This window comes from Phaseolus vulgaris, chromosome 1 (assembly GCF_051622355.1).
Source record: "Phaseolus vulgaris cultivar YP4 chromosome 1, ASM5162235v1, whole genome shotgun sequence".
Classification (NCBI taxonomy): domain Eukaryota; kingdom Viridiplantae; phylum Streptophyta; class Magnoliopsida; order Fabales; family Fabaceae; genus Phaseolus; species Phaseolus vulgaris.
The window spans coordinates 4286337-4312824 of record NC_143498.1 but is presented as its reverse complement, the minus strand read 5'-3'; the positions used below and the strand labels follow the sequence as shown (position 1 = coordinate 4312824).

Genomic DNA, 26488 nt, shown 5'->3' with positions numbered 1-26488 from the left:
TATAAAACAATTAATTGTGATGTTGTAGAGTACAGAAGATGCATTAATCATTGAATAAAAAATGTTATCCAAACCTACCTTTTCATGGTTAATTGTTTGGTCATTGTGTTTTGACTCAATTCTATAAAAATTTCTAACACAATCTGGTGATTGAAGGTCTTTAAACTAATTGATTTCACACACTCTTGTTGTCATCACTCTGATCTGATGTAATCTCAATTTGTTATGAAAAGGGCTATAAATAAATGTTTAAATAAAGAGTTTTTATATGACAAACTTATACCACAATCAGCATGTGTTCATTTGAAAGGGAAAAAAAATAAAATAATGATGGAGATGATGATCAGATTGTGCTAAGAATGATGATCACAGCAATTTTAAATTTATGTGAATAGCTTATATATAATTTATGGATTTTGAGAATATGCAAAACTATTTCATCAAACAACACTGTATCTATTTTCAGCAATTAGGGTTGGTTTGGAAAATAACTAAAAGAGTGAAAATGTTTGAAAATAAGAAAAAATAAAGTGAAATATTTAAGAGATAAAGTATTTAATTCAAGAGAAATGTGAGAAAATAAGAAATAAAATAAAAGTAACTAAAGAATTATTATTTTTTGTCTCTCATTTGTTTTTACTCAACACTCTCATATCTTTATTTTTCACGTATTTAATTCTTCCTTATCCTTTTTTTTTCCTGCATAATCAAAGATTATTTTTTAAATACTAAGATTGATCACTTTCAACAAATTATTTTTATGTCAATTGAATAGTTACACTTTCGTATTGCTAAACACATTATACTTATATTGTAAATTTAGTAATTTACTTTTGAAAAAAGTTAACCCTTAAATTAACTTTTTAGGTTGTGACTGTTCCTTTCCATTTTGTGTTTTGAGTGTGATTTTAAAACATGATAAAAGAAAATACAAATGGAACTATAGAAGGGATTTTTCAATATAATAATGTAGCAAATAATTTATTATTTTATGAACAAAAATACCTTTAGCTACTGTTATTTTTTCTGGAATCCACTGTTTTGATATTTATGCGAATTTTTTCTGCTTTCCCTCAAATCGATTTTGCTTATCTCTTTAAATTGACATCTTATGTCTTTTCCAAGTTTTAGTCAATAGATAGTGCTAGTTACTGTTCTCACAATAAATTAATAAAAAATAATAACACCTTTTATTGAGTAATAAGTTGTTTAGGACGCTTAATTCACCTTTTATTTCCGCTGTTTGACAGCAAAGCAGAATAATAATTTACCTAATAAAGCAAGCAAATTCTTTTTATTTTTAAATTTTCCCTTTTCTTTAGGGCAATAATTACAATTAATTATTTTGCAGCTGGAGTTCATTAATATTCATCACTATTACAATATGCTAATTATTTGTATTGGAACCAAACAAGGATGTGGATGATATTGTTCCACATGTTGTGAATCAAAATTACATTATCCTTCGGATTCTTAGGTTAAAATTAGGTTGATTGTTTGTATTTTGGTATAAACTTTTTTTATTAGTAAAAAAAAAAATTATTTTAGAAGTGGTGAAACTCTTAAAAGCTCATTTCTCTTAAAAGCTAAACAAATATTGACAAGAAGCATCAACTACCTAAACAACTAATCCCAACTAAAATCACAAAAAAATCAAAACTCAATCCGACCATCTATAAATAACTTTTAATAGAGTACATACAAATTAGGAGTTTTAGACACTAATATGAAAAAGAGAAGTTCGTTGAAACTACTTTTGAAGAAATCAAAGAAGAAAGATTTAATTCTTATATATATAATAATTTTATATTATAAAAAAATTGAGATTAAAGATAATTTATATAATTTTTTTAATTTTTTAAGATTTTTAAGATTTTTTTTTTATGATAAAATTTAAATTTAAAAATAAACATTACTTTAAATCACTAATCTCAACAAATTTGATATGAAATATTTGAGATAAAAAATAGTTAAAGATAATATTGAGGCACTTACATTTCTTCTGTAAATTCTTCAGTTTTGTCTTTCTTACGCAACAAAGTTGTTTGGTATTTTGACTTATTAAATATGCAAAAGTTAGCTAAACACATTTGATTTGATTTAATGGCAGACATGGGACCTCCATGGATAGTTTCTTCTTTAGCATATAATTTCAACCAAACTATTAGGATTTACTATAATTGATAGTGGCAGGCACACAAGAGATGTGCTTTCCCTACCGAACAAAAGTACATAATCAAATTACAAGGATTATAAGGAAAACACAACTCTAAGACAATTTATTATTGTTATTAATCTTAGTATTTTAATGAATATATAGGACAACATGTGTTATGCCTTTGATTTTTATAAAGTATTTCTAATCGGGTATGCATCAAAATAAGTAATTAAGGATAAAAAAGTACAAGATCAAGGTAAAAAAAATTCCATTTTCAAACAACACGTGTAGATGATGACCTTAATGTTAATGGACAAATGCTAGTACACTATTTCAGGAGATACAACCAACACTTTCTGTATTGATTTTAGAAAGGTTTTTTAAGTTAGTTGCAAAATAAAGATATTTTATAGATGTAACTAAAAGTGAGACTTTCTTAAATCGGATTTTTTTCAAGATATTTTAGGAGTGTCTTAACTTTTAGGCTTTGTTTGGATGAGGGAGTGGAAAGGAGGAAGTGGATTTGAGATGATTTGAAGGGAAAGTGTAAAGAAAGTTTGGGTGTTTGGATTAAGGTAAATAGAGTGGAAAGTGTGAGGAAAGTTTATAAAAGTTTGTGAGTGATGTGATGGATGTGATTGAAATTATATTTTTTTTATATAAATATAAATTTATATTTATATTTAAAAATTGTTAAAAAGTTATTTTAATATATTTATTTAGAAATTATAATTATTTTTAATTAAAATATTATTTTTATTGAAATATTATTTTTAATAATGTATTAGAACTAACTTTAGAAAAAAATACAAAATGATATAAATTTTGATAAAAATATTTAAATATTTATAATTATAAATATTTGATAAAAAAAATATTTTTATTAAATAAAATTATTATTTTTATCTTTTTTTATAATTAATATAATTATTATATAAATTTAATTTTTATTTTTAAAAAATATATTTATTATTTAGGGTTTTATAATAAAGTGATTAATTATTATATGATTAACTTAAATATAAATTAATATAATATGATTAATTATATTATTTTATAATAATTATGTTTTTAGAATTTTAGTTATATTTTTATATTTAAATTGTAACCTTTTAAAATAAAAGTAATAATAATTTAAATTTAAAATAAAATTTAATTAATAAATTATAGACAGCGAAGAAAGTTTAAACGTATTGTTATTCTCGTTTTTCGTGTTTTTTATTGATTTTTTATCTCGTTTTTCGTGTTTTATCTCTTAACAGTAAACACACACCTTTCCTCGCTCAGAAACAAACAAAGGCTTATAGAGACATTTCAAAGGTGTTCTAACTCTTATACAAAAGGAATCAAGGTCAATCTGTTCAACACCTGACCTAGAAGCATCCATCAGACTTTACAACCCACAAAACCAATCATCAAGAATAAAAAAAGAATAGTAGGTCACATCAAAAGAATTCAACAACTATCTTATTAGAGTTTTCATAATCAATCTTTAGTTAAAAAAGGACAAATTATAATACAAACAAAACATCTTGAAATACAATTGGAAGCCCACAATAACAATTACTAAACAGAAGAGATTCATTCACCCAAAAACAAGTCTCACACAAATCTACTCAAAAAGGGAATCCACTTTCTTGAAACCTAAAAAACTTTAAATCGAATTTGCATTAAGGGTAAAAAAAATACTTTCTATGTCAATTATGATGATAACTAATGTAGAAGAGAATTTTCTTTTTCAAATACAAAGTCTCTTTTTAAGGAAACTAACTTACCGGACAAATGCAATGTAAATTGTAGTTTATGAGAATAAATTTGTAATGTATATAATTAAAACCTAGCAGGTATAAATAATAAAAAAATAGTTTTAAACTTCTTAAGTATACTATAAACCCTAATCACTTGTAAAGATATTGTAATTCTTTTTGAGCTTGAGAAATGATCTTGGCCACTCAAACCAAATATATTTATTAATCTCTTTGAGACCACTTCTATAAAAAAAATAATAATTTAGTAATACTATATTTAAATATGTTAACTTAGTTTAGTGCATTAACCACATGTTACAATTTAGTTATTATTCTACTAATCTAGTCAAAGACATCAACACAATCAACCACTTTAGTCTTTGAGTGAACAAAACGTTCGTCTAATGAGTATTTAATTGAGAGTTTTTCACCAAAAATAATTGACTAGTCCAACAACCAAATCACTAGAAGTTTTTTTTATTTAAAAGACTTGTCTAGTGACCAAAGTTCTCGGATTTTTAATTTAATGAATTTCGCTCAGCAAGAGTTTGGCTCACCAAGTGACCAAACCACTGAGAGTTTTTATTTAAAGTCTCGTTCAACAACTAAAACTCTCGTAATTTTAATAAATTGAATTTTTCTAAACGAGCATTTAGCTTGTCCAACGAGTCTGGATAACTAAGCAAAATTATAATAATGCATAAGTCTAAATTGGTTCAAGTTGATTTTTTAACATCATTCTTTATGAATGCAGAAAATTACATATATTATTTCAAACTAACTACATCATTTACTAATATACTCTAATTCAAGATGGAGTTTTTTTTGTTAAAATTTTCTTTGCATTCATGGAGAGATTTGCAAAGAAAGTTGACTTCACATTATTTATTTATAAAAATTAATAAATTGTATACTGATTATATATATAAATTATATTTTAATATATATATATAAACTTTATAATTTAGTTATTAATTATTAATATTAATTTTCATATTGTAATAAAATAAATAATAAATAAAAGATTAATTTAATTATTAATATGTATTTTTATTAATATTTAATATTAATTTTTTAATTTGAATTTATTTTAATTCTAATCTATATTTCTAAATTCTTTTATAATTTATTATATTTATCAAATTTGTAAACTTACATTTTAAAAAATAAAAAAAATTCACAATCATCACATCATTCACAAATTTTAATAACTTTTCTCTCAAATCTACTTTAAGACATTCCAATCAAAACAACTTCACTTTCCTCTCAAATCACTCTAAATCCACCTTCTCAAATCTCATCCTCAATCTAAACACACCATAAATGTTTCATTCGGTGAAACATCTACTAAATATTCTACAAATTCACAATTTGAGAAAGTCTAACCCTATTAATGTTTCATATTCTAATAAGAATAATGAATATTTTTAAAATTGGAAAACAAAACTAAGATTTTTTAAAAGTGTGAAATTAGTTTATTTATAATTGAAAAAAATTATTTTAAAAAAAGCATTAAAAAATCATTTTTATATACATCTTTTAATCTATGAAAAATATTTTATTGTTTTTTAAAGTGTTTATAACTTTTTTTTAAATATATTTAGTTTAAAAATAAAGATAAGAAAGTATTAAAAGGCATCAATGATATGAACTAAACTTAAGTTTAATAATTATTTGACTTAAAAGGGTTCATGTAGCCTCCTTTTTTCAAAAGCTTATAGAGGGAAAAACTAAACGTCCAAACACTACACTGTGACATGACAAGAACAGCTCAGACACACTGATGCAGATGGCGATGTGATAGGCCAAAAGCCAATATCACAAATACCAAACTTTTGTAGGAATTAATTAATTAATTATTTGCTTACTGCTCATTTGGTTTTAGATGGAATGAACCTGCCCTGTGACAAGAAGATAAAGAAAATATATGTAATGTTTGGAAAGAACAAAAGAAAATTGAGGGAGGAGAAGAGCAACAAAAATAGGTGTAAATAAAAGTTTTTTAATTAAAAAATAAAATTTAAAATATTTTTATAAATAAGAAAAATATATAAAAATTTCATATTTATAAAACCAATATTATAAATATAATAAATTTGTATAAATATATAATTGATTATATTAATATATATATATATATATATATATATATATATAATTATTTATGTTTTTACATATGGTCAGTTTTATTCTTATTGTTATTAGAATTTTTTTTTTCTGTAAATATTATGGAACTTTATAAAATTCATTAATATTTTTTTTATTTTGCAAATTTTAACAAAAAATATTAAAGAAAAAAGTTACAAATATTTTTTTAGCTTAAACTTAAAATAATTATTTGCAAAATAAATAATTTTTGAAATAATTACTTATTTAATAAATAGATAAAAAGATTTATAAAAATAAACACAGTTTTTTTTTAAATGAACGGATTGATTAAATACAAGAAAGTAAATTCACCTAGTACCTTCGTGTTTTTTTTTTCTATTATTTCATCCTAAGTAAAGGAACTAGTAGGATTGTTTTCTCATTTTCACTTTCTCTTATGTTTGCTTTACTCCAAAAATAAAAAAGGACAAAACCTACATTTGACTGCTTTGTAAAATGTTTTATAACTTAAAATGTCTTCTTCTCAATGATGGTGGTAAGATAAGACCGAAAAAGTTGTACTTACATTTAAAGTTTTAATAAAAAGATAAACAAATAGTAAGCAAATATATGTTTTTCTAGGAGATGACATATTTAAAAATTCAAGTAACATTGATATCTTTTAAGTATATAATATTTATTGTTAAAACTAACTGAAATTGGTATAGATGAGAGGGTCTAGATGTAATTCGTATAATGTTATATGACCTAGATTGTATATGTTATTATTAGAACTGTAACATCCCTAAATTTTTACTCATATATATAATAAAATAAAAATAAAATAAACACTATCTATTTAACATTTCCTGTAACCTCATATGCTCCCATGTACAACACGATCCTCACAGATAAAGAAACAAACACAAACAAATAATAGGGTAAGCTAGGTATAACAAATTTTTTTATATAATTTAAATTTCAAATTAATACACAAAATTCATAAATTCTCATACAATTTCTCAAACATTTTACAAAACCATCAAGTGTCTATCAAAAATTTCAATATTCATCTTTCTCATGTCAGTCATCTACTGACTCACAACCTATAGACACTTGACTCTACTTCTGGAAGACTCGTGCGTTGACTTAGACTCAGAGATTTGCACCTGTCATACCATCTCACTGTGAAATCCACACAGCTATGGGCATAAACAATCTCAATATCATCTCTTTCCTAGTATGACAGGGTTAATTCATATAAGAGGTCAAGTTAATTATCTTTCAAACAACTTACCCATTCATATGAACCTCCTTCGACTCTCACCACCTGAATAACTTCATCTATGTGATTCCATTATCTCAGGAGAGTCAGGATATCTCTAGACGAATCCCTAGTCAATGCACATCCTAAACAATCTTAACACGGTATTTTCTTTCCTGAAAATACTATGTCTTGATTAAAATTCATATTTTGACTCTCACAATATCCAAATTACGCAATCAAATCATACCAAAGTTTAGGATTTCCAAATCACACAACAATTCATTCACTAATCATATAAATATTTTAAACTTTTCTAAACAATTCAATTATATCTTAAAATTCACCTAAACACATAATTAAGTTCCAAATATATGTTTTCTAAATGAATCATCAACTAAAATCAAACAACCACTTCTCATCAAACATCTCATTTAAGTAATTCAACAAAATATTCACAAACAGTTCAACTCATTTATATTATCATTCAAACACAAACAATTTCAACAACTTATTCACCTTAAAATCAATATAAAATATTTAGAATTAACCATTTCAATCAATATATTACTTTACTCCTCAAAAGAAACAATCTTGCAAACAGAAATTTGAACTGGTGACCACGTCACTCCCACATCCAGATCTTCTAACCTAGAGTTATATATAAAATATAAAAACTAGCTTCCCTTACCTGGACTTGAGCATATGCTCACTAAGAGCTCTAACCCACCAAAAGCTTAAGGATAACCTAACCTGCACCACAAAGTCCTGATCACAAATCAAACTATATCTCTAGGACCCTGATCTAACAGAGACTAATTTTGAAGATAAAAACCTCACATGCAAACTTAAACTAAAAGGCACCCTAACCAGATCAAAACTAACTCAGAAAATGAGCCAAAAATAAACTTACTCTATCTAAGATTCTAATCGGGCAATCTCGTAGAGTTCACTGCCAGGAGTCCAATGGCAGACTCTAATCGTCAAACTGATGAGTGAGAAGATTATAATCTTAGAGAGAAGGGAGAGGAAAGAAAAAGGGAACAAAAATGAACTTACTCTATGAAATATTTTGACCGGGCAGTCTTGTAGATCTCGCTGCCAGGAATCTAATGTGGACTCCGATCGTGAAACAGATGAGCGAAGAGGTCAGAATCTTAGAGAGAAGGGAGAGGAAAGGAAAATGAAACTTCTAGAGAGATGGTGGTTCCTTTAAAATGAAACTTGAATAACTAATTTTCTATTTATATAGCTTTTTCACTTTAATAATAAAATATAATATTCAGGTGTCATTTTAATTGTACCATTTCTACTCTAAGACTATTTTCCTCGGTCCTAACTGTCTCTGATTTTTCGGTTGTTTCTCCTTTGTTTTCGGTCGAGAGTTAATCTGTAAAAGGTTATTCGACGATCAAATAAATATTTTGTCGTCGATAAGAGTATATGATGTATTTGATAGTAGACACTTTTCTCTAGTGTAACAATACTTATTTATAGTGTTAATAGTGAGTTATTTTATTTATGGATCATACACATCTTTAATAAAAAGATATTACCTGATTTCTCATGGTTACCATATTTATAAGATATTACTTGATTTATTGTGTATTTTTTTTTATTTGATATAACTAATTCATCCAATCAGACGGTCACCAATACTAAATGACATGGCTTGTTCAACTTTGACCGGTAAACTAACATTTGAACAAATTATGAAGATTGATACGTTAATCTCAACTTCAAAATCGAAAGTATTAAAGTGTAGCAATTTTTTATTGCTGATAAAAAAAGTGTTAATAATAACCAAATTAAAACTTTGAATAAAAAAACAATAGAATAAAATTAAAGCTTTGAATAAAAGGAAAATCTGAAAAATGAGATGAAAATAGACAAAAATACGAAAAATTTGTTAAAAAAATATAGATGAAAATATTGTATGTTTTTAATATTATTAAACTTAAGACAAATTCCAATAAAAGTTCAACAATATTAGTTATCTAACTTTTTAGATTTTTATTTTTATAACTTATTTTTCTTTCAATAACTTTTTTTAGTTATTTTAAATTTTAATTTTTATAAATGTACACATGAATATATGCGGACATTTTGATTTAAACTTTTTCAATAAAAAAGGTATTTCATTCTTTTTATTAATGAATTTTCACATAATTATGTTTATCTTTTAATATGAGAATTCTTTTAATATGAGAAATCTCAAGAAGTCAATTCTTTGTAAATTTATATAAATGAACATTAAAATTGTCTTTTTTAAACCGGAATTTAAAAGAGGATTGTATGGATCAACTAGTGGGATTCATTGAAGAAGGAAAGGAACACATGGTGTGTAAACTTAAGAAATTAATATATGGACTTAAACAAACTTCGATGCAATGGTATCTTAAGTTTAATGATACTATTATGTCCTTTGGATTTAAGGAAAATGTTATTGATAAAAAATATATATCTTAAGGTCAATGAAAACAAGTTTATATATATGCTTTTTTATGTTTATGATATCTTGCTTATGGGAGATCTTATCATCTTGAGGTTATTGGATATATAGATTCAGATTTCGATGGATGTATGGATACAAGAAAGTCTACATTTGGTAATGTGTATCTTTTAGCCAAATGAGTGATTTAATGGAAAAGTGTAAAACAATAGTCTTTCTTGCATCCATCATGGAGACTGAATTTGTGGCATGTTTTGAGGTCAACGTTTAGGCTAATTGATTGCATAATTTTATCTCAGGACTTGGAGTAGTTAATAATATTGTCAAGCCGTTGAGAATTTATTGTGATAATTATGCGGTTCTTTTATTTGTTTAGAATATAAAGTATTTCAAAGTGTTAAGCATATGAAATTTAAATACTCTGTTGTTAAGAAAAAAAAGTTTAGAAATATACAGTATCAATAGAACATATTAGCACTTATCTTATGATGATTTTCCTTTAACAAAAAAGTTATCATCCAAAATAGTTATTGACCATGTTGAGAATCATGTCCCCTCCATATCGTGATATTTTAATTTAGAGTACTATTAAAAACTAAAGGAACCACTTCAAAATCAAAGAAGCTAGAACAAGTTATTCAAATATTATCAAATTTTAATATGAACATCATCAAGTTGAGAGAAATATGTTTTCCTACTAGACACTGAAAAATTGATGAACAAATTTTAAGGAAAAACATTAAATAAATAATCTTTAGAATTTATAAACTGTATCTGTTTTAAAATCTAATCAAGTAAAAATATTTTTATTGAGAAAAACGATTTTTATTTCTTATCTAGTAATAAATAAGATATGAAAACGAAATCTTAAAGAGAAAAAAGAAATTTAAAATTTAATAGGGACGTATATAATGTAAAAAACGAGAATATAGTGTTTTTTTTAATATATGTGTATTGCTTCCTGTCGATAACTGACAGTGCCTTTTCTTAAGTATATTATCACATCCACATCTTTTCAATGTTCTTTAGGAAAGAAGAAAGTCATTACTGACTTACTGTTCACATTTTAAAAGGATAAGTTGACTGAAAAACTATTAAAATAAATTAGAACATATTACAGTAACCATTTCTGAAATTTCGTGAACTTAAGTATATAAAACATAGTAAGTTATTTAATAAAGAATTAAGATAATTTAGTAATTTAAATAGAATAAGATGGAGTACATATTTATATACATGTTTTTATATATTTTATTTACAAAATCAAGTATTATCTATATTTATATGCTTCTTAAAAGAGGAGTAGCTTGTTTAATAAAAAGAAATTATATTAAAATCATTAAATGAAAATAATTTTAAAAATTATTAATTATTATTTAATTAAATTATATATTATTTTATAAAAAATTAAGAAATTATTAATATTTAAAATAATTTTTATTATTAATAAATATTTATAAATTAATTTTTAAATTGATATCTAAGGTTGTTAAAGTTTAATTATTAATTATGTTAATTTTAAATTAGTTGTTTAATTGAATTAAAATAATTAATAATAATATTTAATATTAAATATAAATTTATAAATTAGTTTATAAAATTTTATTAATAATAAAATTACTTTAAATATTAATATTTTTTAAGTTATAAAATAATAACTAATTTAATCAATAAAATAATTATTTCTTTTATTTCTTGAAAATCAATCATATAACAATTTGAAAAATAACATATATAAAGTAAAAAAATAAAATAAAGTATAAATAATAGCTCTTTAAGTATATTATCGGATTGAGTTACTCATAATAACATGCCATTTTTTTTATTAGATTTTTTTTCTTGTAAAACCTGCTGATAGTACATGTTTGACCAATATTACTATTTACAAACCAGAACTTTTCTACTTATATTTATTCAATTTTCCATTATTTTTCCTTACTGACACATCTAAATATGATGATTTTAAAATAATAAAAATAAGAAGTGATGAATTATTAACTGTAGAATTTTATACAAAATTATTAAAAATGGATTATAACTTTCGATTATATGTGATGTGATGGATTTGACCCATCTGTAGTACAAATGTAGCTGTCACATAATTCGTAGCAAAATTTGTAAAGTCTTTTCTGAATCATATAGCATTTTTCAATGAATTATCGGTAACTACTAAATTTGTAAAGTCATGCTTTAGAATTTACTATTTTAAAATTTGAAAAATAGTTACTACTTTAATAAACAAATAATAACTTCATTACAGTACAATAAAATTATTAAAAATAATATAAAAATAATTAATTATAATATTAATGAAATTATATATTATTTTAAATTTTAAAAAAATAATAATATTAAAATTAGTTTATATTACTAATAAATAATTTTTAAATTAATATTAATTTTTTATTAAGATTTAGTAAAATAAATAGTAATTAAAATCTTAATATTTAATTAAATATTAATAATAAAAATTAATTTAAATATTAATAATTTTTTAATTTTAAAATAATTTTTTAATTTAATTAATATAATTAATTATTTTTTGTTTTTAAGATTGATTTTTATTTAATAATTTGAGTTTTCTTGAAAAATAATTGTCATATTAGAGATTATTGTTTTTTCTTTTCACAATCAATTTACTGATAAAATAAAATTATTCTGCAATTTTTACACTAGAAGTACCTTATTTTATTAAATACATTTGAACTTGTAACTAATTTTCAATTAAAGAAGTTTTTTTATTTTTTAAATAATATATTTTTCATGTAATAAATTGTTTAATGTGTCGATATGCATAGTGATATATAACATAAATATTTAAAAATAAATACATTCAAATATGATTTTTTTCTATTAGAATATTCATGTGCAGAAGAAAGAAAATATGTAAAAATAATAAATTTTAAAACCAATTATTTTAAGTTTTTTTAATTGTCTACCTATATAATGTGTTAAAAATATAATGTGTGCAAACAAACCTCAAAAACATACACCAAAACCTATTAAAAAATCCTATTAAACCACAGTAACACTAATCTATTAAACATTTTGATTAAAAGAGTTATTATCAAACCTATTGACTCCAAATTATGAACACCATGAAATTACCTAATGAATCCTAACCCTACAAACTTCATACCCGAGGTATACATTCAATCATCCATGTAGAAAAAGTGTGTTAAAAATGCTTATAACTATGCATACATGTAACTAAAATTGATATTAAAACCCGAATGAATAGTGCATGAAGTGGTGTTGAAGTTGCAGATGTTGAATGAAAAGGGTGATGATGCATGGGGAAGATGCGAAGAACAGTGAAGTTGAATGACAAATGAAGAGAAATGGAAGAAGAAGATGAATGTGTGTGTGTGTGGCCCCCACTGTTAGGAGCGCGGGACTCTCGGGGGATGCATGTTTGAGAATGATAGTATATATATAGTAATGTTGTGCAGTGGGGTCTTCAAACTCTGAGACACACACACACTGTCTCTGTGAAAAGGTTACAGAAGAAGCAGCAAAACTTAAAAAAGCAATACTAAGACCATGAGGTGTAGTACTATGACCACACGGTTACCACGCACAGACTCCATTATCCTTTTCACTCATCATTTTAACCTAGGTTGGTAACTATGAGGGCAAGATGTTTGTTATAATGTTTGACCTAACCAACTTGGGTTTGAATCCAACTTCATCAAAGTCATTCCAAACCAATTTTACATTCCAAACCAATTTATTTTGTTCATTACACTTAATTTAACATATTTTCTTTTCAAAGCTTAACTTTTATGTTGTTTTTGAAGTGCATTAAAATAGTTTTTATGTCATATTATAATTAACTTTCGGGTCTGTTTTTATTTAAGTGAGATTCATTTTCGTTTAAATGAGGTAATTTTTTTTTAAATTAAGAAAAGCATAAATTTTTATTTTTGTGTCTGGTTTATTATATTTTTATTTAATTATGTGGTTAAAAGTAAGCATTTATTCATTTGGGATCCTCTAGCTTCATTGATGATCTAAGCCATATAGATTAAAGTATCAATTGATGAGAAGCTAAAGAGGGAGTTCATACACATCGTGACAACTTATCCTGGTTCGATTGGAGTGGATTAGATGTTAGTCTCTGGTGGGGGCATGCTTAATGAGTCTTCTAAAAGAGAATAAATTCATATGTTATCACTAATTGAAATGAAATCAAAAGGGTACTAAGGATTGAGAGGACATCAAGGTACTGTGAAACAAATGGATTTTATGTGCCACAATTTGATTAATGAGTCTTTCGGAAGACAATAGATTCATATGCAGTCATTATGATTGGCCTAAAATTAAAGGTACCGAGGGTTGAAAGAAAATCAAGGTATTGTGAGGCAAATGAATCTATGTCAAGTCACTATGATTGAAATGAAATCAAAGTACTATAGATTGAAATGAAATTGAATTATTGTGATTGATATTTGGTGATTGTGTTTCAGTTAAAAGAAAACTAAATTAATTATGAATTACTAATCAAATTAGTTAGTTTACTTGTATTTTCGTGTGTCAGAACTTTATTTCGATAGCTTACCCTTACATGTGTTTGTTTGTGTATGAACTTTGATAATTGTACTATGTACATGAGCAGATGATCATAGAGGTGCATGAGAGTCTAGAAGGCTTTAAAGTTTAGCTTTGAACTATGAATTGTAAATATTTGTATTTTTATAAGTCGTACTCATGTATCAGAAATGTTTTGAAAAACTCTAAACTTGTACATAAATATATAAAACTTGTATTGTAATAGTTAGATGTATTTTTGTAGTGTTACAAAAACTATATCATAATATATTTATATGAGGATGTATCTTTTGTGACTTAAAAAGTAAACATTAACATTTCTTTTTATACTAGGTCGGAGGAAATCATTTTTCTTTGTTACTGTTCTCCTTAAATGATTTTGAGATGTCCTCGTTTATATATATATATATATATATATATATATATATATATATATATATATATATATATATATAAACCTTTCATTGAGTTTGTCTATGACAAGTGAAAACCATGACTTATTTGACTTAATTTTTTTAATAAATAAATTAAATAAAATTTATCATTAATTATGAAGTAATAAATTAATTAAATAATTTAATCATTCATTTTCATTAGTAGCTGTAACTTTATAGTTTTCCTAAGTAGTAGTTATATTTAATATCAGAAACAAAAATTGACATCATATGAATGTGCTATTTCTGTTAGTATATTAGATAATAAATCATATAACTCTAACATGTGTTATAGGTGCATCAATTATCTTATGTTAGAGGTATGTGAATTGAGTCACAATTCAAAATGTTTCCGTTGATACGTTCCAAATTAGAAAGAGTTTTGTTCAGACTATAAGTAATAATTGTTTTTCTAGTGGTAAATGTTTAATCTAACAATTGAAATTAGAGTCAAGGTCACATGTTCAATTTTTAATGGGAAAATTATTGATGGAGAGATTTTTACAGGTTAAATCAATTTTCTTGTGACGAAGGCTAAGTAGGTCGTGACACAATCAAATAATATGATTCTTAGTGGAATAATTGTTGAGAAAGACATTGTTGTAGGGTAAGCCATGTAGTCCAAGTCATAATTGAATCGTAATGCTTAGGTTGCTACCCTCTTAAGTATAACGAGTTGTGCTTAACAATTAGTTATAGTTTTTATCTAGTGATAAGTGTTTAATCTAACAATATTTTCTATAATAACATCCAGTCCAATGTCCTTTCATCCATGTATTGATTAAGCATGAGACATAACTTTGCCTACTTTTAAGTTCCATTGTAAATTATTTTAATGCTATAAAAAACTCATTTAATATTAGTTATGTGAACTTTTCAACATGGGTTATTGTAACGATGTTGAAAATCACTTTCAACATTGATTATTTTTTAGACTAATGTTTGTAATTCTTTTCGATATTTGTTTTGGTGTTAATAGATGTTGATTCGGTAACTGTCAAATTTAGTTAAGGTAATAATTGGTGTTGAAAATCTAACTTTTTTTAAATAAATTGTCTGTTTTAAAAATAACTCACTTGAAAAGTAGAAAATTGAATACAATAAATAATTTTTTTACATAACATTGAAAAAAAAATAGTACATTATTAGACCCACTTCTAAGTATTTCCTTAACTCATTCAAGGGATGAAAATAGAAGTTAATATATCCCAACGGTTGAGGGGATCAAGTGTGTTCTATGTACATTACAACTTTAGAGAATCTAGTAATCATACAATTTATCATGATTAAATTTTGAGTGTACTTTTTATATAAAAATCAAGTTATGAATAGAAAATTTACAACATGAATTATTCAACTTTTATTTATTTTTCAAATACTCGGGTAAAAAATAACTTATATTTATATGAAAGGAGTCATCCTATCACATTAAAAAAAAATCTTTTGTACTCTATTAATAAACATTCAAAAAGTCTCAATCCACATAATCTTAGCAATATTTTACATTGCTCTCCAAGTACACAAAAATGAAAATGGTCAAATTAAATTCATCATAATAAAGTATTCACTAACAGAAAAAAACAAAATGCACCTAAGTTGAAATTTCATAAAATAATGAGACTTAATATGTATAGTATTAATCGAGTAAAAAATAAACATTTCCACAGACTCTCCTTTACTTTTTTTTTTACAAACCAAATTTAACAACTTACCAGCTAATGAGACATTGACAATATATAGTTAATCTCACAATATTAAAATTATTAAGTCTAAACAAACTTCAATATTTAACTCACTAAATCTTAGTTTTTAATGAAAATTCGGCCAAATTTTCTCCATTTTTTTCATAGTCAGACTTGTCCATTTTTTTTTAATAATATATAACCAATCTAAGCTAAAACTGTCTCAATATTAACATACAACATACATATTTATAGTTTTTCTATAATTTTTCTTCCCTTTTGTCTATTTGTTTAGGTACTTAATTAATATCAATGACTAGTCATATTTTTATAATTAATTTTGTCCTTGGTACAAGTTATATATAATAGTTGTTAGTGAGAAGTGATCAACTAAAACAATTATTTTAACAATAATAAGTGACTATACAGCAAGAAATTATTTACATCTTTAAAAGGAAGAATTATTCACAACCAAGTCATATATATAATTTATAAATCCTAAATACTAACTTGAAAGTAAAAAAAATTGGTATAAAGTCTCCAATTTTCAGATGCAAAATCTCTTTGGTATAATCGACTTTGTTTCTCGATAATAAATAATTAAATAAGTAGAAATATTAGAAATACTCTAATCCATACACAAATTTTATATTTGGTTAAGATATAAAGTTAAGTTTTATTTTATTTATGTATATTTCGGTATTATTAAAAGTTTTGCGTAGCTTAATAGTCCATATTGATAAATATATTTTCCTTTTTTAATTCAAAATGATATTTAAAAAAATTGTGGTAAAGTTAAATCCAAATTCCAAAACTATAATATTATAGTTTAAATTAATTTTAGCTCTTTATTTTGTCAATTGGTTCAAGCTATTTATTAGGATCCTAATTTTATGGGTTTTTTTTTTTAATCAGCAATAAAGAATAATATAAATGAGAATACTTGGGGTACTCCAACCCATGTACAAAAAGCCTAGTTCTTAGCCAAAGTTTGTACATAAACAACAATACAAAAAATAAAGCAACAACATAACCCATGTCAATGATATAAGACATGACATCTCCACAAAGGTATGTTGATTCCTTGCTCTTCCCCACCAGCATCTGAGGTTGAATCACACTCAGCAACATGTGCTCTCATCCAAAATAGAACTCACCATAAAAGAGAAGGGAGATTGTTAACCGTCAATGCAATGATTTCAAACATTCATATACATCAAAACACCAATCAGAATAAGAGAAGTTTGATTTTGGAAATTTATAAGTTACCCATGCCCACCCCTTTACTTGTGCCATAGCAAAAATTTCAATAGGATCTATCACTTCACTATTAAAAATAATCCTAATTTTATGGATAAATGACTATTTATTCTCAACTAAAAATATTGATTCCATAAATGCATTTAATGAAGTAAAGAAAAATAATCCACAGGGATAATGAGTATTCAATGATTATTTAAATACATATAAATAAAAAATATCAGCACATGGGTTATTAATTCTTAAAAACACGAAACCATGAACGTGGAATTCAAATGTACAAAATTGTATTAGAAACTGAGATTCATAAGATCCACCAAAATCCACCCACTCCCAACTGGGGAAATGTCGTTACAGAAAAAGATAAGAAAGAAAAACACAAGAGAAGAAGTGAAAAGGAACTTGATAGATAGAATGGGAAATTTGAGGTTTTTTTGTTGTATTTGTACAGTTATGAGAAAGATATGAAAACTCCTAAAAATTGCATTGTAAAGTGGCAAAAGGGAACTCCAGAGACACGAGACAACATTAAATACGGTATCAAAACAGCCCCTAACTTGCTGTCCAAACGCAACATTCAATACTATGAAAAGAAAGAGGATGGAACTTTAGGTTCCGAAAATGGTGGATTAGTCTTTTAGACTCTTTTCATAATAATAATATTTTTTAGAAGAAATTTCTTATTTAATAAACAATAATTATAATTAATAATTAAACGACATAATATTGTATTTATAGTGATATTTTTATATATATTTTTTAAAACATATCTTAATATAAGTTTTATAACTTTTTTATATATATAATCATAACTAAATTATTAAATAAAAACTAATTTTATAAAAAAATTAATTATTATATTAATTAAATTAAATATTTTTCTCTCAATCATATTCGATTTGAAACTTAAAATGATCTAACCTACTTGCACCCAAATCACCAACTTAATGGTAGTTATATCCAAATTTAATGTTAAGATGTAAATGTAAATATAACTCGACCCAATCTTGATGGATTAATTAACCTAATAGTAATATGTATTTTCTTTTAATATGAGTAGAAAAATTGTTTTTAGTTTTTAATATTTAAAATAACAACAGTTATAATGTGATGAACAAAAATTAGTTTGACACATGGAGCACGAGAAATTTATAAGAGAACAAAAAATCTCTCCTTCACTCCTAATTTAAACCAGATGTGTACTTTGTTCTTTTTTTACCTGTTACTTTATTTAGGATTGACCGACAGAAAACAAAATCTTTGATATTTTTTTTGTAGTAACAATCCTTGAAGTTTATAATAAAGCACAGAATGTAACTGCTCCATAACACTCAAGTGCAAGTGTAATTTTCTATAATGATAATCATAGCAAATGCATACACTAACACAGCTGTTTGGTTTGAATTCTGCAATAAAATGGTAGTTGTGAGTAACACAAAAAGGAAAACAAATCAAGGGACAGAGTACAGAGAGGACTACTAAAGCAAAGTAAACTAACACACACTAATCATTTAACCAAAACCCTCCAAAAAACAAACAAAAACTGAACTATGCACCCTAGGCTTATCTACTAAGCTACACACCCTTTTCCATTTTTTAAATATTTCTTTCTTTTTTTCCTCTCACAACCAAAGAAAGTCTTGTCAACAACCCCCAACACGGAGCCATTACCGGTTTCTACCACTCTTTGTTTCTTTCTCCCTTTTTTTTCCCTTTCTTTCTTCTCTTCTCCTCACTCACCCTCCGTACAAAACATCATGTGAGAGTTTCGCTGGTTTCTATCCTCTCCTCGCTGTCCATACCCCAAATTTTGGAAGTGCAACCATCTTTGTCACAGTTTCTTCACTTCACCACCTTAAACTTTTTGCTACCTCCTTGGACCCCAACACAAAAAAAACATCACACAAGTGCTGATGATGGCTGTGTGTGGCCCTCAGCCCTTACAACCATTCATTACCAATCCTTTTGCTATTTTAGGGTTGTGCAGCCCTTAGGGTTTTCTTGTTCCTCGCACCCAAATTGAGCACCACTTGTTGTTGAAGCTCTTGTTCAGCTTGGTTAATTAGCTGAGTGGGAGGGGTTTTCGTTTCCCAATTTCAGAGATTAATGGAGGAATACACTAATAACAATCACTTGAGTGAAAACACAGGTCCAAGTCCAAGTCCAAGGCCTAATTTTCTGTACTCTTCACCTAGTGGTGGAAACCATAACCATCACCAGCATCAGCATCAGCATCAGCATCATAGCCATCACCACCAGCATCATCAGTTTCCAATCAACACCTTCCATCTTCAATCGGGTGGAGCAGATCATTGCTTTCAGTCTGATCAAGTGGCACCACACCCTTCTGTGAAAACCGAAGCCAGCTCTTCTCAGCTTCACGCTCCTATTTTCCACTACCCTTTAATGAGAGGAAACCTCCACAACAACACCACCACCACCACCACTATGCATCACCATCCCCACCAACAAGGAGGAAGTCCAACCAGCTCCACTACCGAAGTTGAAGCCATAAAAGCTAAAATCATTGCTCACCCTCAGTACTCCAATCTTTTGGAAGCTTATATGGATTGCCAAAAGGTCACCTATTAATTAATCAATTATTATTCATTTCTCATTTCTCACCACATTAATTACAGTATAATGAGTACGCCCCCATATAAAAAAAAAAACCAGATAGGTATGCTTAGTAGCAATCATCTCTTGATGCTAATTGTTTTTGAGTCTTTTTTATATGATTCAGACATTCCTGAAATGATAAAAAAAAATCTTTTTTATACATGAATAATCATATATAACTCTTATCTTTCACCCTCTATCTCTCTCTTTCTCCCGATTTGCACAGATAGGAGCTTCACCCGAAGTGGTGGCGCGTATGGTTGCGGCAAAGCAAGAGTTCGAGGCACGGCAAAGATCCTCAGGTGGTTCAAGGGATTCTTCAAAAGACCCTGAACTTGATCAATTCATGGTGTGTAAAGGTTTTTAACCACAGTTTCATTTTTTCTAATCACGATTCTTGATATTATAAACAAATCAGATTAATTTTGACTGATGCGACCATAATTATGGTGGGATATGATTGTGAACAGTGTATGCTATTTTTTAATGCCTTGAATGTGTGGTTTTCATTTATTTTATTCCTATACTATTTTTGGGGTTTACCCTTATCAGACTTTGGTACTTCATTGGAATGGTTGTTGGTGATAATTTAACTATAACTGCAGGAAGCATACTATGACATGCTTGTGAAGTATAGAGAAGAATTAACAAGGCCTATTCAAGAAGCCATGGATTTCATGCGAAGGATAGAAACTCAACTAAATATGCTATGCAATGGACCCGTCAGGATCTTCTCTGGTACTTTTTCATTCTCTTTATAGAACACAAGAAGGGGGAAGATCCTATTCCCCCTAATTCTCTCTCTTTCATTTCACTGATTCATTCTTCTCCACCCCTTTCTCCTCACACCCATAACAATAATAACCATAAATTTTAATTATTCATAATATATAAATTAATTAATTATCTAATTATGGATTACACAAACATTGAACTATGAGTTATATGTGCTGGGGCACAAAATTTTGGACCTTGTTCTGCAGTTCTTGGAAGTCGTAAACTCGAGTGTTTTCTGTAGTGAGCCAGGAAAGTTTGACCAAAAATATTTACCTACCTGCACATCTACGAGAAGGATCCCAGACAGTGGAGATGATATTTCATCAAGCACAGAACCCTAACCTAATCAGTACCCTATATTATATGTTATATATAATATTAATAAAATGTTAATATTATAATGAAAGAGAAATAAGCAACATCTTTTTGTTTGGTTTCTTTTCAGAGATTTGACAAGTTTTATTTTATTTTTATATATTTTATATATTCTGTTACAGTATTGTCCATTCTTCACGACTCCAGATGAACTTTTATTTTTGTTTATTAGTGTTAATTTGATTTTTCTTTTTTCATTTGAAACCCATATTCACACGTTCGCGTCTACTCGCTCCTATTTCCCAAGTTTCTGAGTTCTGACAAATTGATTCTTCTAGGGTTTCCTAGTTAATTCATTTTTTATGCTGTTATGACTTCTAAACCCTCTTTTGGAGTATGCATTTCGTGAATTCGTGGAGCTTTGTAGGGTGACATTCTCACACTGTCAACACACACTCTCATCATTGTGGTGCTCAGATGTTGCTTCTACTTAATTTACCTTTATGAGTTTTTTAAATAAGCAAGGTGTGTAATTTACCATTATGTGTGCCTAAGTAAAATAACGACTGTATTGCTCATATGCACCTGTGTGTTGTATTCGATGAACTGGTCTTATGATTGGAGGTAATTCATACACAAACTTGATTTTAGCTCAGGTAACTGTCACCTACTAAATCAAAGAGAAATTCTAGCAGATGATCATTCATTAAAAAATAGTTTGAAGTCTGTCTATGCACTATGTTCTTTTATATCCTCAAACTGAATACAGAAGTACTGATACATTTATTACTTTTTCAAGATATTAAGTATATTTATTTCTATTTAATGTTTACTTTATATATTTTTTTAATCAGCAAAGAGAAAACACCAGAAGTACCAAGAATGAGTAACAATAAAACAGTCATTTTATTTATCAGCACAATAAAAAGTCATAAGTTTGCATATGAGCCAAAAAGATTTACAGCAAAATGAATTGGATTTGCAGTCCAATATTTACTTGATATAATTTGAATGATTAATAAGAAAATGTTAGAAAACCAGTATTTTTGGTGTTGCCATGAATATAGATTTATATATCAGACAGGAAAATGAAATGGATTAATTTATATTTACAGCAAGATTATTTAGTATTTATACATCTAAAGACAACCAAGATACAACAGAAAAATGTCCGTTTTTAAGATTTGATGAGACAGAAAATTGGCTCCCTCCCTCCCTCTCTCTTCCCACGCAGAAGAAGTCTCTCAAAACTATTCTTTTCTGTTTTAGACCCTACTTTAACTTCTTGAATTCCATGTTAAATATGTTCAAAGCGTTTTATCATTATGGTATCTAATGATTATGATGTGATGAAGCACTGAATTACTAGTTCCAAGGAAACTTTAGGGAAAGGGAACACTTATTTTCTATGCATTAATGGAAAAAGATCCTAATTATGTATAACATTGTTGAACCATACAACGTTTCATTTCAGCATGTGATAACCGAGTTTGGAACTCTGTGAGTACTTTCTAATGAAAAAGAAATTAAAAAGTATATTTATTTCTCTTTCTTTCTCATTTCTACTCCTTTTTTTTTTTCTGCTTACTATCTCTCTCTCTTATTATTCTATACTAATCCATCTCAACAATGAATTGGATTGACATTTATCATTACTCTTTCTAATACCACTTCTCTGTATCATCATTCAATAACGATGAGTTGATCATATATATGAAATCATGTTCTTCGTCATACATCTTTACTTAGTATTTCTCTGCAATACATGTTTATGAGGAGCTGAACCAATGTTTTTTTTTTTATCAGCAGGAGCTTAACCAATGTATTAAAAATTGTTTTAACATTTTAGTGTCTTTTAATAGTATGATATATGTGGGATGAAGCACTACGTTTTGAACTACAATAGTTCCATGGTGGCAGTGAGAAATACCTATTAACTAAGCTTCTTCTCTTGGATAATAGAAAAGGCCTTAACTTAGATATTGAATTAAAAAACATAGAACAAAATTACATATTGCTTCCTTATAAATATCATCGATAACTGTGCATTGATCATGTATATGAAATGATGTTTTGCATCATTATACACTGTTAAAGCATAATGTAGATTCCAAGTTTCTGAGGAGCTTTATGACTAAGATTTTGCATGGTTTAAAATTGTTTAGCAGAAGATAAATGTGAAGGGGTTGGTTCATCAGAAGATGATCAAGACAACAGTGGAGGAGAAACAGAACTTCCAGAGATTGATCCAAGAGCAGAAGATCGTGAACTTAAAAACCACTTGCTGAGAAAGTACAGTGGTTACTTGAGTAGCCTTAAGCAAGAACTTTCTAAGAAGAAAAAGAAAGGGAAACTCCCCAAAGATGCTAGGCAAAAGCTACTTAACTGGTGGGAATTACATTACAAATGGCCATATCCTTCGGTATGTTATACCTCACTCTTTTACTCTAAATTGTTACCAACAAAGTCTGTAGCATAAAAAAAGTATAATAAAATTAATCTTGTTAACTTTGAAGATTTTAAGAAATTATTTAAAATTCTCTTTTAACAGTTACAAATAACATTCCTTATAAAATACACATTAATGTATAAGAAATGTCGGCATAATATTTTTTAAGCAGTTAAAACAATGTGTATTTTTACCAAATTTAAAAAATGCTTAATTAATGTACTCAAAATTGCTAGGGGATTCAAGACTTATAGCCCCAATTAATCTTTATGTAATACATAACCGAGATTTTAATATAGTTAATCAAATACGATTACCTAATTAATCTCTATATATTCTACGAAACCGAGACTTCAATGTATAAAAGAAAGTTAACAAAATTTGATTACTTATTACATAGATATATATTGACGGAAATAATGATTATTCTACATCATATAATTATTTTTTTATAGTTTTGAATGAATTTCAACAAGTAATAATAGATAATCTACTGAAAGAAGTGTATCAGAGCAGATAATTTCTATTTTGAAACTATTGTTATAATATTTTTTCTACTTTAGCACAAAGGAAAACTTTATAGTAGAAATGGTACAAATATAAGTCATATGAATGTATGTTAGAAGGCTACATAGAGTTGTAATGTAATTTTGAAAAGAGAATTAAAATTTTCTAAGAAAATTAGACATATTATTCTGAAGTTCATTTATTTATATTATTTTATTGCTGATAAAAAAAAGTGATTGTTTATTGATATTCTAAAATTATATATGTTGTTTTGTTGGTGGAAATTAATTACTACAGGAATCAGAGAAGGTGGCATTGGCTGAATCAACTGGTTTGGACCAAAAGCAAATAAATAACTGGTTCATAAACCAAAGGAAGAGGCACTGGAAACCCTCTGAAGACATGCAATTTATGGTGATGGATGGTCTGCATCCCCAAAGTGCAACTCTCTACATGGATGGTCACTACATGGCTGATGGTCACTACCGTCTAGGGCCATGACATGACATCACATGACATGACATCCTATATATATTATTATTATTATTTTATATTTTAAATTATTATTATTATTATTATTATTATTTAAATGCAAGGTATGAGCTTCTCATTAACAAAGAGACTGTAACCAAACTGGGTAGCAGTCAGCACTGTAGCTACTAGTTTCAGTGTCAAGCATACCATGAACATCAATTGGTTGTGCTTGTGATTGTGCAGTGTGAGTACTTTAGTAGTTTGCCATAGTGATATTGTAAGTTCTATTAAACAATCAGACCTTTGCTTATTATATTTTCAGTATAATTAATATTGGCAGAGATATTTCACAAGATGTCTTAATTACATTTGGATTTTATTCCTTTCTTTGATTGTTAACCTAATTAAGTGTGTATGATTATGTGGTGTGATTAGTGTAAAAAGAGAAATTTGCTTTCAATAAATTTTCTTATAAGTATTTATAGGAAAAAAAAGAAGCTTTAATGTAAATTAAAATTAATTTATACATAAATTATTATAATTTTTTAAAGTTAATTATACGTATTTGTAGAAAAATTTATATGCATGTCCAAAGTTTGTAATAAGCTACTAGAAATTTAATTTAAGTGCACATCACAAGAACATATCCATTATGAAACTTGTGATGGTTTACTTTTAAAGCTGCTATGTTATGTTTGATTTCTTCTCGTTCTTCTTAGGTTATCGCACACCTTATTAAAAATTGCTTCCACTTATTATTAAAAAATAATTGCAAATCAATGGTCTAGTTAAAAATACAAAATTACATATTGGTTTAGTTTAGTTTAATTAGGAGTTTGGTATATATATTTATATATATATATATATATATATATTATGATATACTAGTTAACAACACACACAATGTAACAAATGCAGTCCTATTGGTGAAACATACTCAAAGGGGACTGGGTATAGTATATAAGAACAATAAAAAAAAGAAAGTGGAACATTCAGGCTATTTCAGTAGGCTTTTTTTTTTGTTTGTACTGGTTTTGTTTGTAGGCTTTTTTTTTATAAGGTTGGAGCACCCTTAATTACTCTCTTTAATTTAATTCATTATTGTTAATAAAAAAAAATCAAATTATTAAGGATTTTTAACCGTTGTCTTAGTTTTAATATATATATATATATATATATATATATATATATATATATATATATAACTGTATGTGGATGACAATATCTTTTAAGTACTTAGGTTTGGGGGAAAATCTAAGAAAGAAATTTTTTTGGAAAGAGGTCATTGATAAAATTAGAAAGAAACTCATAAAATAGAAATGAAAAAAATTTAACCTTTGCAAACATAATTTGTTTGATTATGTCAACATTTACTACCCATCCCTTTGTATTATCTCTTCCTATTCAAAGCTTTTATTTCGGTTTGAATTGTGATAATGAGTATGCAAAGAAATTTGTTATGAGGTTGGGGAAGCGAGACTAGGAAAAAGGAGAGTTTATCTAGGTCTAAGCCTGATGAAGGTTTGGGAATCAAGAAAATTAAACATTTCAATGAACCTTTGTTAGCAAAATGGATGTGGAGATCAAATAGACACCATTGGCTTATGGAGAGACATTTTATTGTCTAAGTACAAAAATGAGATGCCCACCACTATAGTGTAACTATGAAGATATACACATGCTTTAGCTATATATGTCTTCTTAGTTGTT

At 26.7% G+C, this 26488-nt stretch overlaps 1 protein-coding gene across 2 annotated transcripts; it reads left to right on the top strand.

The window, feature by feature from the left end:
- The first annotated feature begins 19198 nt into the window (after nt 1-19198).
- Nucleotides 19199-25131, top strand: KNAT1 (homeobox knotted-like protein). 2 transcript variants are annotated; one of them, XM_068619810.2, is made up of 5 exons: nt 19199-20217; nt 20483-20605; nt 20862-20994; nt 23517-23770; nt 24602-25131. In XM_068619810.2, exons 1-5 carry the CDS (start codon nt 19744-19746, stop codon nt 24803-24805), a joined length of 1188 nt encoding a protein of 395 aa, XP_068475911.2. In that variant the 5' UTR covers nt 19199-19743; the 3' UTR covers nt 24806-25131. The 2 variants fall into 2 exon arrangements, with proteins under 2 accessions (XP_068475911.2, XP_068475910.2); XM_068619809.2 differs by having other exon boundaries at nt 19264-20217; nt 23514-23770.
- The last annotated feature ends 1357 nt before the right edge of the window (nt 25132-26488 follow it).

What these genes read in the sequence shown, in the direction of transcription:
- KNAT1 (XM_068619809.2), top strand. Translation starts at nt 19,744, where the DNA reads ATGGAGGAATACACTAATAACAATCACTTGAGTGAAAACACAGGTCCA. An exon ending in ACCCGTCAGGATCTTCTCTG is followed by an intron (nt 20,995 to 23,513) that starts GTACTTTTTCAT and finishes AAAATTGTTTAG; the next exon opens with CAGAAGATAAATGTGAAGGG. An exon ending in ACAAATGGCCATATCCTTCG is followed by an intron (nt 23,771 to 24,601) that starts GTATGTTATACC and finishes TAATTACTACAG; the next exon opens with GAATCAGAGAAGGTGGCATT.